Source organism: Aquarana catesbeiana, linkage group LG03 (genome assembly GCF_042186555.1).
Source record: "Aquarana catesbeiana isolate 2022-GZ linkage group LG03, ASM4218655v1, whole genome shotgun sequence".
Taxonomy (NCBI): Eukaryota; Metazoa; Chordata; class Amphibia; order Anura; family Ranidae; genus Aquarana; species Aquarana catesbeiana.
The window spans coordinates 438,393,247-438,411,899 of record NC_133326.1 but is presented as its reverse complement, the minus strand read 5'-3'; the positions used below and the strand labels follow the sequence as shown (position 1 = coordinate 438,411,899).

The following is an 18,653-nucleotide window of genomic DNA, read 5'->3' as shown; positions in this document are numbered from 1 at the left end:
ATTAAATCCTTCTGGGGCTGAAGTGGTTAATGCAGAGAATGCTTTAGGCTGGGTTCACATACGAGCACGCAGCGGCTCACAGCAGGAGTCCTGTGCTGCTATGTTCACCGTTTCAGGTCCGAAATTCAGCCCAAATTTTTGTCTGAATTCAGACCTGAAACAGACCAAAAGACACACAGGTCTCCTGTGCAAAAAAGCACCAGAGCTGCTGCAGATATATGTGAACCGGCTCCATAGAGAGCAGGACACAATGTCCTGCTGTGCAAATTGGATGCAGGGAAACGAATTGGATGCGGGGAAACCCGCATCCAATTCACACTAGTGTGAACCCAGCCTTATGGTAAAAATCCTTCAGCCTTCAGACCCAATTTAACTGTAAGGCCTCATGCACATGGACACATTCATGCATCTGACGTAAATTACAACCGGGAGAAACAGCTTCTGCGCATAGCCACCCATAGTCATATACGGGTATATAGTGTGCTTGCATAAACTCGGGCACATGCATTGGCGTAAACAACACACAAAAGCCATGTTCAGGGATTTATACCTGTGGATGACTTTACACAAGCACATAACACATCCACCTTTCATTACTTTGGGTGGATGTATGATCTCTCCCAGAGGAAGTCATGAGGTGTGACAAAACTGGTAGGAGGAGACTGATTGACTGATGCACAAGGAACTAGGAAGTGCTGTAGCACAAATAGGACAGGGGAAACGCCATACGTCGGGACTGCAGACCACAATACAGGTGACCATTTCACCCTTTCACACCAGCACAGCTCAACGCAGTTTTTAAATATATTGAGTGTGAGTGTAATGTGATGAGTTTTTAATTGCCATTAAATCTTTTTAAACGGAATTACTCTATGGCACGCCTCTATTATTCCCTGTATGCATATGAGGTGATCTTTGAAACCACCCGACGAAAGTTGTGGCTTTATTGATCAGCGTTCTTACCAGGAGGTGGAGTGATTATGGGATCTGTGTTTACCATTAACCAGCCACTATATGGATGAGGACCATCTAAGCTGTTACCATTTAGTACAGGCTTGTGTTTAAAGCCCTTAACCACCTCAATACTGTGCATTTTCGCCCCCTTCCTGCCCAAGTCATTTTTCAGCTTTCAGCGCTGTCGCAATTTGAATGACAATTTCGCGGTCATACAACACTCGACCCAAATGAAATTGTTATCATTTTTTCCCCACAAATAGAGCTTTCTTTTAGTGGTATTTGATCACCTCTGCGGTTTTTATTTTTTGCGCTATAAACAAAAGAAGAGTGACAAGTTTTAAAGAAAACACAATAATTTTTACCTTTTGCGATAATAAATATCCAATTTTTTTTTCTTTAAAACAAATTTTTTCTCAGTTTAGGCTGATATGTATTCTTGTACATATTTTTGGTAAAAAAAAAAAATCGCAATAAGCGTATATAGATTGGTTTGCGCAAAAGTTATAGTGTCTACAAAATAGGGGATAGTTTTATAACATTTTAATTTTTTTAAATTTTTTTACTAGTAATGGCGGCGATCTGCGATTTTTATTGTGACTGCGATATTGCGGCGGACACATCGGACACTTTTGACACATATTTGGGACCATTCACATTTATACAGCGATCCGTGCTATAAAAATGCATTGATTACTGTATAAATGTGACAGGCAGTGAAGGGGTTAACACTGGGTGGTGATGGAGGGGTTAACTGTGTTGCTAGGGGAGTGATTCTAACTGTAGGGGGCGGGGACTCACTAGGGGAGGAGACCGATCGGTGTTCCCCTGTACTGGGAACACACCATCGGTCTCCTCTCCTCTGACAGGACCGTAGATCTGTGTGTTTACATACACAGATCCACGGTCCTGCTGTGTTACCGGTAATCGCGGGTGCCCGGCGGACATCGCGGCCGCCGGGCACGCGCACCGGGTGCTCAGTGACACGGCGCGCGCGATCGCCGGCGGCGCGCGCGTGCCCCCTGGTGGCCCAAGAAAGCGAGGACGTCATATGACGTCAGCCCGCAACGAGAGCTGCGCCGCCTGGCCGTCAATTGAGGTGAGGGCATACCTGAAGGGGGAGAGCGCACATTGCATGAAGACACCATTTGTTTCACTTTTTTCTTTTGATATGTTTATGGACTTTTGCTTGCTTATCAATATTGAGGACTGTGTATAACATAAACTGAGCACTTGCACTTTTTTCATCTGCTAATGAGCACCTGCACTATAATTGGGGATATTTTACTTTCCGGTAATTATCCTATTATTTATTTATTTTATATTACCATTTTTAGAGTTTTAGTATATTACATAATTCTTAGCACTGCAGATTGGGTATACAGTATATGGATGTATGCTTCACCTGTCTCTTTCCAGATGCAGAAATACGCCTGCAAACATGGGGTGCACATAATGACTAAACTACTTAAAATTGAACTTGCGGGGAAAGAGAAAATCCTCTCTTGCAGTGTACGTGCTCCCCCCCCCCCCCCCCCCCCCAACTTCAAGGGTTACATCTTTATTCACATGTAGGGGAATAGGAAAAAGCAGTTTTACTTACCTGATGCTCCTGAAAGCCCCTCCGTGCTGCAAGACACAGATAATTCTCCCCTATCTCTAGCAATCGAATGCCCTCTGACTTCATCAAGACTGATGCAAAGCCCTGCATTGGATGTGAGGATGCCAAGGATAAGTCCACTGGTGGAGCAGAGGGAATCTTGCAGAAGAGTGGAGGATCAGATAAGTAAAACTGCTTTCTGTTTTACTCTGCTCGATGAACTTGGACCATGCTTACAGTATACCCGTGTTCTACCAAACTCGCTTGAATGAGCAGTAGTGAATAGATATTTGATGGTACTGTATCCGTCAGAAAACTATTTAGGTTATCCCAGGAGCCTTTTTTTTACATTGGTGGTCATACAGATAGCTATGTTACTTTGCATATAAAGCTCTCAGTATCACCTGAACACACATACCCAACACTAAATTGAACTTGGGATACATTTTGGGATAGAGTGCAAGAAAACAAAAGTTCTCTGTAGCATGTGGTTATCTGGTGTTTGACTCCTACCTAGTTGCTGTTATAATACTAACACTGCTGTTTGCCCACAACCACTACTATTGTTCGTATCATTTCTAAGCTTTGTTACATTTGACCCTAACCACTTAATGTTATTCTCCCGGTCAGATATATATATATATATATATATATATATATATATTTTTTGCAACCTGTGTCCCACGGGGGAGAGTTACCTTCACTTCCTGTCTCATAGCCAAAACAGGAAGTGAGAGGAAATCCCTTGGGACTCCGGGTCACAAAAACTAGTGTCCTCACTGGAAGATTTACCCTCTATTACTTTTCTGTGGACAACCCAAAATTTGGGAATAAAACGGGGATACAGACAGCAATAAAAAAACTTGACAGGTGTCATCTCCACTCTATCCAAAATTAAAAAAAAAAAAAAAAAAAAGTTTTGCCTTTAGTTTTACTTTGACCTCTGCATGAGTCATGGGTGGATGTGAATCCTTTAGTCTGGCTTTTGTGGGCTTTGCCAAGAAGTGGCCAGTCATCACCAAGGACCCCTGCAATTTTTTTCTTTAGTTAGGTAACAGCCCTACATTTGGTCCCGTTACAAACTACTGAGAGTCAGCTATAAAGTACCAAATTATCAGCCAAAAAGGATTTTTTTGCATTTGAATATGCAGTTTTATAACAGTATCTAAATACATAAATTGTGCAGCGTTTATGCAGGCACCTCCTTATTTATACATTTCAAATGTCATACTACAAGCCAAAAACAACATATGCCTCATACTGTACTATCTATATCACTAATACACCATTTATTCATAAAGGGTTCCAAGATCAATACTAAAAAAGTAATTTTCTTAACAAACAGAAGTGAAGCAAACATAGTTGTGTTAGTTGAAAGTAATATTTAGAACTGCTTCCAAACCAGACTGTCTGCTGAGGAAACCAAAAATATGACAATTCAGAATGCGCTCCAAACCCACAAACGTTAAGCCTGAACAGACAGTCAACCTGTCAGATGAGCCCCTGGAAAAAAAATGTTCATATTTGGACTTTCTACTTTTTTTTTTTTTTGCCATCCACTATGGGGAAATACAAATATATAAATTGAGAAGTTAGCAATGCAATTTACCTTCTTTCACTGCTTCCTTCTTCCTAGGTTAGGACTAAAGGGGCTGTGATAAGATCATATAATCCCCTCTGTTAAATAAGGAAATGTGCCTCACTGCATGTGTCTTATAAAAAATATGCCTATTTCTACCTTATTTCCGAACGCCTCCTGGCGCTCACGTGACTCCTCGCAGCTCTCCTCTCATTGGCTGACAAATAGAGTGGGAGGGACCAAGAACTCCCGCTGATGTGAGCCGGGAGGAGGGGAGGAGAGCAGCAAGGAGTCACGTGAGTCACGTGAGCACCAGAAGGCGCTCTGAAATAAGGTAGAAGTCTGCATATTTTTTTATAAAACACATGCAGTGAGCACATGTCCTTATTTACCAGAGGGGATTGTATGATCAGAACATTGTTTTTTTAGCAACAGGAAGGGAAGGGACAGGGAGCAGAGTGGCCCTGACACAGCTGACAGGCAGGGAGGGAGGGAGGAGAAAGGACAGAGGAGAGCTGCGGATGACGAAAGCACGTAAACTGACCAGGGTGTCACGGCTCAGCAGCGATGATAAACCGTGGTCAGTTTACAGGGGGGAGGGCAGAACCAGCCAGGTTTTTTATATGATACAGGGGGCCAAATTACACAGCACAAGCACGTTGCTGTTTTTCATGCTTTAAGGGAACAGGATAATTTTTTAAATTTTATTGAGGGTAACAAAAATTTTAAAGCAGAGTTCCACCCAAGGCGACTCCAACTCTCCCCCTCCAATTGCCCGGCCACTGAGAGGGCACAGGGCGACTTGCGCATGTGCAATGTGCACCCGGCTGTGAAGCCGCAAGCTGTAACAGCCAGGTGCCCACAATTGCAAAGCTGGCACAAAGGGAGAGGAGCGAGGCTTCAGACAGCCACATCGCTGGACCGTGGGACAGGTAAGTGTCTGTTCATTAAAAGTCAGTCAGCAGCTGAATTTTAATAAACTTAAAAACGACTGGAGCTCCGCTTTAATGCCTCAAATGTGGGCAAACAATGGACAGGAACATGTCTCTAGAAATAATTTTGTAAGAAAATTAGCTGTATAATTTTTTTTTAAATGAAGGCAAAGAAGCAGCACAGAAACTCTCTAGACTGCCAATAACTTTTGCCAGTGTGCCAGATGTAGCTTTCAGGGAAATAAAAAAACATAAACTTATGTGCATATGATATCTATAATTACTATTCAAAGACAGGAAGGAGATGCAGGAGTGCAGAAATGTGAAATAGAAACCAACATGGAATGACATTTTTTTTTCTGAACAACCATGGCATTTTGTTTTTAATCCCAACTAAATTCTTAAAATGATGATATGAATACATCTGTGATCATTCTCCTATTTAGCTAGTTTGGCCTGTGATGATTTATTTATGGGAAATCATAAAATGAACAAAGACTGTACTAATTAGTACTATAATGAATGTATAGGACTACGGTAATCAATAGTCTACTAATAGACTACTAATCACTAATTAGTAGTCCTTGTTTGAATGCCACAGGGAATACTGTTAAGACTGTTAACGGCACAATTTATATCACTACCTGCTCTGTCCCCTGACCAAAAAGACATGCATGTGTATGCTTAGAAAAATCAACAAATAAATTGCTTTCACTGCTGATCTATTCAGTGTTAGTGAATATTTATATTATATTTTTTCACAGTTTCAAATAAAATGGTTTTTACCAACAGCATTTGACTTAGTAAATAAACACAGTGTCAGAGTAAGGGACAGTGGAATAAAAGTAAACAGGACAAGAATGACAGTTAAAAAAACAGAAGTGTAATATACTGCATGTTATGATCAGAAAGAAAGTAAGTGGTCATGTCATCCACATCTGAACATAACTCTTTTTTCAGTCACACAGGTCTCTGATATTTAGCAAAGATATTTTAAAGAAGCAAGAAACAGCTGTCTGCTGCAGGAATAAGCAGGAAAATCCAAGCCATTCATTGGGAGTACGGGAAAACTCCCGACACTCATTATCAGTGTGAGTATAAGACAACCCCTGACATTCAGGATAAGTAGGGGACAGCCCATGCCATTCATTATGAGTAGAAGACAACCCATGCCATTCAGCATGAGTAGAAGACAACTCATGCCATTCAGGATGACTAAAGGACAACCCCAGACATTCATCACGCGTAGAGGACAACCCCAGCAATTCAGTAGAGGCAGGGGCGGATCCAGAGTCTAGTCTCAGGAGGGACACTACCAGAAAATATGTTTTTTTGGGGGCAATTTATCGGAGCAATGGCTAGTGTTGGCGCTTCAATCATCACAACACCATGGTTGATATGGTGTCAGGGTGATTGAAGCGCATTATTTCTATTATTACATTGTTATATAGAGTGAAATAGTTCAACTCACCATAATACAGAATCAGTGGGAGCCCTGAGTGTGTCACTTGCCACGTCGCCTGTCACCAGATGCGGATTGTCACTCACCACGTTGCCTGTCACCAGATGCGGATTGTCACTTGCCACGTCACGGATTGTCACTTGCCATGTCACCTGTCACCAGATGCAGATCGTCACTTGCCACATGTGGCAGATTATCACTTGCCACACGTTACGGATTGTCACTTGCCACACGTTACGGATTGTCACTTGCCACCCGTTACGGATTGTCACCTGTCACCAGATGCAGATCGTCACTTGCCACATGTGGCAGATTGTCACTTGCCACACGTTACGGATTGTCACCTGTCACCAGATGCAGATTGTCACTTGCTACGTCGCCTGTCACCAGATGCAGATTGTCACTTGCCACACGTTGCGGATTGTCACTTGCCACACGTTGCGGATTGTCACTTGCCACACGTTGCGGATTGTCACTTGCCACACGTTGCGGATTGTCACTTGCCACGTCACCTGCCACACGTTGCAGATTGTCTCTTACTGTGTCACTTTCCTGCTAAGGTGGTCTCTTGCTGTGTCCCAGAGTCAGGCAGCAGATTACCAGTCAGGCAGCAGAGAGATGATGTTCTCTCTGCTTCCCATGGTTGCCTGCACAGTAAGGGCGGAACTGCACTGCAGGAATGCAGGGCGGGCGCCGGGCAGTGAGAGATGATGTTATCTCTCTGCTCCCCCGCTCACCGGCTCCCTGATTGGCCAGCTGTCCACTCACCCGCACTCTCACCTGCCCGCTCACCAACCGACAGCTCGGCCCGTCCGCTTTCTCACCTGCGGAGCCACCCGCTCACACAAATTTTTTTTTTTGGGGGGGGGGGGGGGGGGGAGGGCTTCCCAATTTCTGAAATTGCTTTAAATGGTGTTACATTCTGCTTTCTTTGCATCAAAGGTCAAACCAAAATCCAACACACTAAACTGCTTATCACCATATATATCCAAACAGGAATGTGTAGGCTATGCTGCTCTATTGTATGGTCTTTGGAAATAATATACATTGATCAACTGTGTTGCACAGGAGCAGTGACATACAGTAGATTTGAGACAGATTTATGATAATTAGGCAGCTTCATTCATAATATATATAATATATTGCTCTAAAGTAGCACTGCAACAAAATAAACCCCCCCCCCCCCCCCCCCGGCACCACTTCTTAGTTGTGCATCAGTTTTGGGTGAAAATCTGTCTCATTTCCAGTGGGAAATCGGTCACAGGCCTGTGAAAAACTGTTGCAGTTGGCTGCCGAGGATAAAGCCACGTACACATGAGCGGAATGTCCGACGGAAAAAGTCAGACGGAAGCTTTTCATCGTCTATTCCGATCGCGTGTGCCTCATCGGACTTTTTTTTTTTTGAAAATTCTGACGGACCTAGAAATAGAACATGTTGTAAATATTTCCGACGGAACCAATTCCTGTCGGGAAAACCGCTCGTCTGTAAAAACGACGCTTGCTCTGAAGCAAGTTTGAGACGGAAGCTATTGGCTACTGGCTACTGAACTTCCTTTTTCTAGTCCCGTCGTACGTGCTGTACGTCACCGCGTTCTGGATGGTCGGACTTTGGTTTGACCGTGTGTAGGCAAGACCGCTTGAATGGAATTCCATTGGAGTTCCGTCGGAGAAACCTTCGGAGTTTATTCCGAAGGCAAAACCGGTCGTGTGTACAGGGCATTACAGGCACAGAGGTGTAAAAAAAATAAACACAGGCTTTGCTTAGAGGCAGCTAAATTTAATGCTAATATGCTTGATAAAAGTAACAAAAAATACACCTTGGCTTTCCTAGAAGCAGTGTAATGATTTACCTAGCAATGGACGGCGTTTGTAGATATTCAGGCACTAAATCTGCACAGGTTGGGTTGAATCTCAGTATGAATAACCATGTTCTTTAGCATTGTTTTTTTTAAGTTTTGCAGCCTACTTAGGAATACTATCGAATGACAAACATCACACAAATGCAAAAAGTGAGTATGAGAGTAATTAAACTTATTGTAACACTTTAAGCAAAATGCTGCATCTCTTCAAAATTACATTGTTTTAGGTACATTTTAAGTTCATATAAAGTTTACATTTAGGTCTCCTGCTACTGTATGTGCAGTGTACTTTATTTGCTAACTCACTCTCCCCTATAACTTGAATTAGCTCTTGTGCATTGAACTGCTTTCTATTTTCTGTTGTTGGACATGGATGTAGTAAACAGATACTGCATGTCATTTAAAAATATGGTGACAGACTTACCAACATTTAGGCACCCTTCACATCTTGACGTTTCAGGAATGTTTTTATGTTTGGGATTCATTTTTCATAGCACCCCAAAAGGAGGGTAGCAGTATTGTGAAAAAAAACGCATTAAAAAAAAGGGCACCAAGATGTGCATTTAAAGGATGCACAGGGCTCACTGCAAAAGAAAGTTCAGGAGCTACTTTGGCGCTTTTGTTTCACATTCAAATAGATGGGCTGGCCTATGCTGTCGTGCGGACACATGCACAAAAAAGAATTTAAAAGTAGGTGTGAATGCAGCCTTAAAGGGTAAGTTCACTTTTGTACACTTTTTTTTTCTTCTAAACCCCAGCTCCCCTATGTACCAATATAGCATTCATGTACTTTTTTTACAAAAATATAAAAGCTTTCAATTAAATCTACAGTCACGTACTTTTCTTGTCCTAATCCACGTTTCCATTAGTAATGTCTTTCTTCCTTACAGACTATAGATCATGACACAGAAAGGAGTTGACCTGCTGACCTCATTAGCACACACCCTCTGCATCATCTACCCACCCACTCCCAGGTGCACGATTTTTAAATGAAATGCAATCAACACAGATTGCATAGTATATGACCATCTTTATACAAGTACATAGGAGGGAGTGGACAGAAACACTCAGCTGTCAAGCCCCATTTACAACTCTGCATAGCAGGAACTCGCATTTCCACATGTGTTTTTTTTTTTTAGCGAGGGGGGGAGGCGTTTTGGAGCATTTTTACTCACCACACATAGGGCAGCCCATCCACCTGAATGGGAAGCCCTACACACAGCAATCGCCCCAAAGATGCTTCAGAACGTTTTTTAGAGTGGAACTTGGCACATTTTTTACTGATTGATTTTTGGTGCAGCACCTTTCGGAAATGCAAGAAAACACACAGATGTGAATGGAACCTCATTGTTCGTCTGTTACCGCACCAATTTCACTTTCAGGCCCCATTCACATCTAGCATAGTGGGAGCGCACATTTTGTGTCTCGTTTTTCCTGTGACATGCATAGGGCAGCCTGTTGATTTCAATTGGCTGCACTACGTGTGGTTAATGGGAGATTTTGGCGTCTTGTGGGTTGTGCATTTTTTACTGTGCAGCATTTGTCCCTGGTTTTTTTCACATGGCAAATGTGTGTTTGCTTCTGTGTTTGGTGTGCAGTTAAAGTGGTTGTATACCTTTTTTTTTAACTTTTACCTACAGGTAAGCCTATAATAAGGTACGGTTTAGGAGATATTCCCCTCGCAATGAGCCGCTGACTGCAGCGGCGCATGCGCACAGGGGATTCTCGGCTGACAGCCCGGCAAACTCCGGAGCTTGCCGGACAGAAGTCTCCCGTGCGCATGCGCGGGAGTGACGACATCGCGGCTCTGGCCACTCACGGCCCTCGGCATGGACAGGATGAGATGCCGGCGCCTCGTTCTAAGGTAAGTATCTCATAATGAGCTAGTATGCGGTGCATACTAGCTCATTATGCCTTTTCCCTTGCAGGTGTAGCAAAAAACAAACAAAAACCCAGCGGGTATACAACTGCTTTAACAATTAATGGCACTGAAAGCGCAACTAGTAATTTTATGTGTATACACATGGACATACACTATGCAATTGGATTGTATATTGTGTATTTAGTGAAAAGGGTGATCACTGATTAATTGCATTTCATTTAAAAATCGTGCACCTGGGAATGGGTGGGTGGATGATGCAGGGTGTGTGCTAATGAGGTCAGCTGGTCAACTCCTTACTGTGTCGTATTCTAAAGTCTGTAAGGAAGAAAGACATTACTAATGAAAATGTCTGGAAATGTGGATTAGGACAAGAAAAGTAAGTAACTGTAGATTTCATGGAAAGCTTTGATGTGTTTGCAAAAAAAGTACATGAATGCTATATTGGTGCATAGGGGAGCTGGGATTTGTACAAGTGTACAAAGGTGAACTTACCCTTTAAGAACAGTCCAGGTTTCTGTTATTTTGTAATCTCTTCGCTTGTAATGATCAAAAATGTCTGAAGGTCACAGCAACAAACTCTCCTGATGTTCTTTTGCTGGCTGTTAGCAAACACTGCCAGAACAGATCTTTTCGATTTACAAATTGCACCACAACCCTGCCCATTTTCCACATGAAGTTCCCTCCTTCACCTGCTACAACCCAGTGAGATCCAAAAAGGAATACACCCATCTAAAAGTCATTGAAAAATAGTTACATTTTTGGGAACAGAAAAGCTATGTGGACGTTATAATTTCATAGATCCTTTCATAAAGAACAATTTAAAAGCTATATCAACTTGTCAAGCATAAATTGTTCCCATATAGGCTGACATGCTCTAAAGTTGAACTGGTTCGCTGATAGCATCAAGCTCTTATATTTTGGTGTCTATGTGCCACATTAGCTGTAAAAAGTTTTTTAAGCCTTCACCCCACACTATAAATGAGTGAAGTTATATTTTTTTTTACTACTTCTTTAAGAGCATTAGAAAATATTTTCCCAGCACTGGAAATGAAGTATATAAGTGAATGATTGCAGTGAATGGAGCAAAAATAAAGCGGTTTTCCTAAAATGAATACATAAAATTACGCTGTGATTTATGGGTCAGCTACATTACTGCAGGCAAACAGTAGAGCCTTTCATTGAGTTTATACATCTCTGAAAGTAAAATAAACAGAATATTACAAAACTTAATATTTTTGGCTTTAGCTTCTTACCGTGGTGAAGATCTTTTTCGACAAGCTTCATCTGTAGCTGGAAAATTTGCTCTTCAAGTTTGCATATGGAGTGTTTCATTCTTTCCCTCCTGGTAATCATGTAACATAGATTTCTCACCTGTGAACAGACCAGGATTGTTATAAGTAACATACAAAAGTGATAATTTAAAACAGCCTGATTCTTATAGAAACTAGCTAGGAGGTTTATCTGCTGCAACTGTGCATAGTAACCAATCAGCTTTCAGCTTTTTTTCGTCAATGCTTAATTGAACATACTGAAGTTAGAAGCTGATTGGCTACCATGCACAGCTGCACCAGATTTTTCTCTGGGTTTAGTAAATCAACCCCTATATCTAAAAAAAAAAAAAATCGCCTAGTAAAAGTGCATGTACATTCATTCTATACAAATTGGGCAACAACTTATTAAGCTATTTCCTGTACTGGTCGAATGTTTTTCATTGATTTAAAAAAGTAAAGAACTGCATTTGGCTGCTAGATGGCACTAAGTATCAAAAGTAATTCCTGTGATACATAGCACCATCTAGTAACCAAATACAAGCGAAGGTGGAAAATACCACATTTGGCCAGTAGATAGCATTAAGTATCATAGGACATTCACAGGTATTTTTAACTTTAAATCAATGAAAAACATGCAACCAACACAGGAAATAGCCTGATAACATTAAAGGGGCTGTAAACCCTCGTTTTTTTTTTTTTTTTCCTTTAAATAACAAACATGTCATACTTACCTCCACCGTGCAATTTGTTTTGCACAGAGTGGCCCCGATCTTCCTCTTCACTGGTACCCCGGCGGCTCCTCCCCACATCAAGTGCCCATTTTGGAGAAGGCTCTCCTAAGGTGGACACCTGTGTGGACGCACTCCCGAGTTCTGCTTCTGTGTCCATTCACACAGAATGCAGGACTCACCCCCCCCCCGGTGCCCACGTCATTGGATTTGATTGACAGCAGCGGGAACCAATGGCTGCGCTGCTATCAATCTATCCAATCAGGACACGAGACACCAGTGTGCTCGTTCCTGGCCGGAGAAAGATCGGGGAGTGGTAAGTAGAAGGGGGGCTTGGGGTGGCTGCACCACAGAAGGTTTTTCAACTTAATGCATAGAATGTTTACAACCCCTTTTAATTGTTTTGTCCTTTTTGCACGGAATGATTCTGTGTGTATTTATAAAAATAATCGCTCCTCAATACACCCCTAAGCTATAAGTATACTAGTAACAGAGGAACTCTGTGAGTAATAGTTAATTACTATTTTATAAAACATAGGTCAAAATGAGTCTCTTTACCAGTATAGCATTGATAATAAATAATCCATAGGAAGAGTTACTTGTAATTTATTATTCACAAACTTTTGTCCGAACATATTGTGAAAAGCTGCAGATTCTTTTCTGAGAGTATAGCAACACAGATATCTCTGCTGTTTTCAGGGTAATGCCAAAATAAAGCGGAACTCTAGCACTACACACCAAACTGAGCATGTGCAGCCTAACTTCGGTAACTCTGTCATATCCGGACCTGTTTTGGAGTCAGTGGAAGAAGAGGAAGATCTGTGCATACAGGATCAAACAGCCTTTTTACATAATGCAGAAGGTTAACCCTTAGGTTCCACAGTGAGTATAACAAGCATGCTTTATTGCATATGCAGACTGATTTTGGGTTTAGTAACATTTTAAATATTTGAATTTAAGATACAAACCAAAGCCTATTGGGCATACTCAGGCTTATTTGGTAAACACAGAAAACATAAAAAAGAAAAAAGGAAAGGAAAAAGCAAACCAAAAACAGTGTTTAGCACAAATATACTCTTGGCAATCAAGGTGTCTTTTTGGATACAGGCATAGGCACTTTGCAGGTGCTCTCAATGGGTCAATAAAGTAAAGGTATGGAGGGAGGGCGAATCACGTTAAGGTATCCCCAAAAGGATTCGTTGCTGAGGAGTCAACCCAGATGTCCAAAAGTTTTGGCAAATTTCCTGGGGCAACCCCTAGACTAATTGAGAAGGGGGGGTAGTGGGACTTTAAATGAGGCAGTGACTGGGTAGTGTCATATGCCTCCATCCCTGGTACTTTGCATCAAATACCAGATTACATATATATGCACTTTTTTGCAGATACAAGTATATGTACCCTGCATCGGCTGCTGATGAGTGGAAAGAACCCACGAAACACGTAGAGGCATTTTTCGATGCTACGTTATCACTACCATCTGATCATACTTGCTTTTTCAATCATGATTCATTATTACATAGTTACAAAGTTGGCAAGGTTGAAAAAAGACACAATTCCAACCTGTGTGTGTGTGCGCTTTTATATCAATATTACATTGTATATCCCTGTATGTTGTGGTCGTTTAGGTGACTATCTAATAGTTTTTTTAAATTATCTATGCTACCAGCTGAAACCACTGCTTGTGGAAGAGAATTCCACATTCTTACTGCTCTTACCGTAAAGAACCCTCTATGCAGTTTTCGGTTATATCGCTTTTCATCTAACTTTAGTGAATGGCCGCAAGTCTTTTTAAATGCCCTTTCGCAGAAAAGTTTTATCCCTGATGTGGGGTCACCAGTATGGTATTTGTACATTGAAATCATATCCCCTCTCAAGCGTCTCTTCTCCAGAGAGAATAAGTTCAGTGCTCGCAATCTTTTCTCATAACTAATATCCTCCAGACCCTTTATTAGCTTTGTTGCCCTTCTCTGTACTCGCTCCATTTACAGTACATCCTTCCTGAGGACTGGTGCCAAAAAATGGACATACAAAAACTGGTGCCCAGAACTGGATGGCATACTCTAGACGCGGCCAGATCAGAGTCTTGTGAAGTGGGAGAATTATTGAGTTTTTTATATTACTTAGAGAGGTCTTGGTTACCAACTAACATCGCCCACACCACGGTGGTGCAGCAATATGTATGTGTATATATATATATGTACCATGTGTTACTAATGAGCAATACTATTTATTCACTTATAGGAATTTGGGAGTTTAGAGGGATTATAGCGGTGCCAAAAGTAGGGAAGAATGGGAGTTCAGATAAAATTAACAAAGATACTTTATTAGCAAAAATTAGCACATACAAAAAGACAGATCATTAAAATGGGTGCAGTTCACACATTAATTGATACAGAGCAATTACAGTGGAGTAGGCCTGGTGAGGAGGGCCTTCAAAACAGGTGCTTAATTCCTACATGTTTCGCCAAGACATTGGCTTCTTCAGGGAATAGTATGAGCCTGTAGCAACATTAAAGATCTATACATAGAAACAAAAAGGCAAAATGAGGAACAAGATAAAAGCAGGTAATCTTGAAGGTATAATACATAAAAATCATAAAACATAGATTAGGCTGTGTGGCTGAGCTAGATCCCCAATAGGAGGCCATAAACCCCCCCGCCCCAAAGGACGTACCTGAAGGACAGACACCCAAAGCGAGGCACGGCTAGGGGCACCCCAGCCGGAGGCCAAACAGGTTACACCATATCTATGACTGCAGAGGGCATACAAAAGACCTGGCAATCAAATATTATACTATTAGGTGATATATATCAAGGAAACAAAAGAAAGGAAATAAAAACATAACCAGATGAGTGGGATAATTATCGCCACATCAGATCAATAGGGCTAACATAGCCGCTGTAACTTACAATTTAAAATGAATATGTTCCAAGGGGAACGCCTGAAGGAAGCTGGAGGGATATACTCAGAAACGAAATGGAGAGTATGGATGTTTATCTAAAGAATCCAAAACCAGTACAAATTCACTGTAGAAAAACGATAATTCAATTAAGAATAATTACATACACACAGTATGTAAAAGATAGGGGCAATGTTTAAAAAGAAGCTTACCCAGGAAGCAATTAAAGGTGGATCAGAAATGTGAAAGGCACCCGGCAGGTACCCTGCACGTATATAGAAGGCATGGGATAGGATTAGTTTAGGCAGCAGCAAAGGTAATTAATTCTGAAATCCTGAAATAAAACGAGTGATGTAAGCTCGTGGCCAAAGGGGAAGAGAAAGGTAGAATAATGAAGAGGGAGTGTAGAGCAGATAGAACGTACCATGAGAGTAATCCAACAATAGTGACAGGCGTTCCTCGTGTCCAGCTGACGATAGGACAGGCCGGCTTGTGTACGCCCCCCATACCTGATTGGCACAGCTGATCAAGTGTGCGGACGCAACGATGGGCTTCTGCGCATGCGCCCTCGGCGACATCCTCAGAGCCTACAAGGTCCAAGATGCACCGCGGGCGAATGCCCGAGTCGCATGACCCGCGTGGGGGCGGCCCGAGAGGCAAATGGAACAACGCTGTCAATCAAAGGAAGGACAGCGAATCCATGTACCTGGGCCAGATGGTGGGCGCGGGGCAGAGCGGCAGGAAGCATTGGCACAGAAGCCTAGTGGGCAGACACTGAAGTGCTGCCCTGGGCGTCCATACAGTCAACAGTGCAAAATGAGAGGTCAAGGCAGGGGGCCATAGCCACACCACACCTGGGGGGAGAAAGGCGAACAGGCACAGCAATGAAGAAGGGAGCAAAGGGCCACCCGGGGAGAAGGAACGTGAGGGAGAGCGCCCGGCAGAGACCCCCCCACCAGTTCCAGCACCCTAAGGAATGGAAGGGGAGTCCCAGGCAAGTCGCCCCGCGTAGGTCTAGCCACACAGACTAACAAGTTCATAGAAAATGACTGGGACCCAGTAGTAACACAAAGAAAATAAATAAATGATTAAGGTAGTGAGGACAAAAAAAGAAAATACGAGACACTTAATACATATGTAGTTGTCATTTAAATAACATCACAAAATTGGTAAATAATAAAAAAAAGAGCCTAAAATAAAAACCTCTTAATGGAGATAAATGAATACAGATTGTCCTTAGCACATATGGTGTAGTTGTGTAAAAAGATCAGGATAACATTCCATGGCTAAGGGGAAAAGGGGAGGGAGGGGGAGGGAGGGGGAGGGGGAGGGAGGGGGAGGGGGAGGGAGGGGGAGGGAGGGGGAGGGGAGGAGGGGGACAATGAAAAAGGGAGGGATGAAGGACAGGGAAAGATAAGGAAAGGAAAGGGAGGGAAAAACACAGAAAACACCACAAACTGACCCAAAGTGGAAAAGTTTTTCTGTTTTCTGTGTTTTTTGTTTGTTGTGGTGTTTTCTGTGTTTTTCCCTCCCTTTCCTTTCCTTATCTTCCCCTGGGTCCCAGTCATTTTCTATGAACTTGTTAGTCTGTGTGGCTAGACCTACGCGGGGCGGCTCGCCTGGGACTCCCCTTCCATTCCCTGGGGTGCTGGAACTGGTGGGGGGGTCTCTGCCCGGGCGCTCTCCCTCGCGTTCCTTCTCCCCGGGTGGCCCTTTGCTCCCTTCTTCATTGCTGTGCCTGTTCGCCTTTCTCCCCCCAGGTGTGGTGTGGCTATGGCCCCCTGCCTTGACCTCTCATTTTGCACTGTTGTTGACTGTATGGACGCCCAGGGCAGCGCTTCAGTGTCTGCCCACTAGGCTTCTGTGCCAATGCTTCGTGCTGCTCTGCCCCGCGCCCACCATCTGGCCCAGGTACATGGATTCGCTGTCCTTCCTTTGATTGACAGCGTTGTTCCATTTGCCTCTCGGACCGCCCCCACGCGGGTCACGTGACTCGGGCATTTGCCTGCGGTGCATCTTGGACCTTGTAGGCTCTGAGGATGTCGCCGCGGGCGCATGCGCAGAAGCCCATCGTTGCGTCTGCACACTTGATCAGCTGTGCCAATCAGGTGTGGGGGGCGTACACAAGCCGGCCTGTCCTATCGTCAGCTGGACGCGAGGAACGCCTGTCACTATTGTTGGATTACTCTCATGGTACGTTCTATCTGCTCTACACTCCCTCTTCATTATTCTACCTTTCTCTTCCCCCTTGGCCACGAGCTTACATCACTCGTTTTACTTCAGGATTTCAGAATTAATTACCTTTGCTGCTGCCTAAACTAATCCTATCCCATGCCTTCTATATACGTGCAGGGTACCTGCCGGGTGCCTTTCACATTTCTGATCTACCTGTAATTGCTTCCTGGGTAAGCTTCTTTTTAAACATTGCCCCTATCTTTTACATACTGTGTGTATGTAATTATTCTTAATTGAATTATCATTTTTCTACGGTTAATTTGTACTGGTTTTGGATTCTTTAGATAAACATCCATACTCTCCATTTCGTTTCTGAGTATATCCCTCCAGCTTCCTTCAGGCGTTCCCCTTGGAACATATTCATTTTAAATTGTAAGTTACAGCGGCTATGTTAGCCCTATTGATCTGATGTGGCAATAATTATCCCACTCATCTGGTTATGTTTTTATTTCCTTTCTTTTGTTTCCTTGATATATATCACCTAATAGTATAATATTTGATTGCCAGGTCTTTTGTATGCCCTCTGCAGTCATAGATATGGTGTAACCTGTTTGGCCTCCGGCTGGGGTGCCCCTTGCCGTGCCTCGCTTTGGGTGTCTGTCCTTCAGGTACGTCCTTTGGGGTGGGGGGGTTTATGGCCTCCTATTGGGGATCTAGCTCAGCCACACAGCCTAATCTATGTTTTATGATTTTTATGTATTATACCTTCAACATTACCTGCTTTTATCTTGTTCCTCATTTTGCCTTTTTGTTTCTATGTATAGATCTTTAATGTTGCTACAGGCTCATACTATTCCCTGAAGAAGCCAATGTCTTGGCGAAACATGTAGGAATTGAGCACCTGTTTTGAAGGCCCTCCTCACCAGGCCTACTCCACTGTAATTGCTCTGTATCAATTAATGTGTGAACTGCACCCATTTTAATGATCTGTCTTTTTGTATGTGCTAATTTTTGCTAATAAAGTATCTTTGTTAATTTTATCTGAACTCCCTTTCTTCCCTACTTTTGGCACCGCTATAATCCCTCTAAACTCCCAAATTCCTATATAATTATTTCGGGATGAGGTGCTTTATCTAGTGCAACCTTTCTAGCCATACCTCCATTTTACTATTTATTCACTGTATTTTGTTATGACTCAACATGTGTATATGTACCAATAAACTTAATATTATGTATCGATTTTTTTTTTTTTTTCGTCACCGCATAGCCTTTTTGCTTCATTTAAAGTCCCAAATGTCCCCTCTTTTTTTA

At 42.6% G+C, this 18,653-nt stretch overlaps 1 protein-coding gene across 3 annotated transcripts in view; it reads right to left on the bottom strand.

Annotated features, from left to right (window-relative positions):
- JADE2 (jade family PHD finger 2) overlaps positions 1-18,653 on the bottom strand; it is a 1,082,209-nt gene that overhangs the window by 80,731 nt on the left and 982,825 nt on the right. For all 3 annotated transcript variants that reach the window (XM_073620794.1, XM_073620796.1, XM_073620797.1), the window contains one exon: positions 11,522-11,639. In XM_073620794.1, the coding sequence (XP_073476895.1) occupies positions 11,522-11,639 (118 nt within the window). The remainder of the gene's footprint in view (positions 1-11,521; positions 11,640-18,653) is intronic.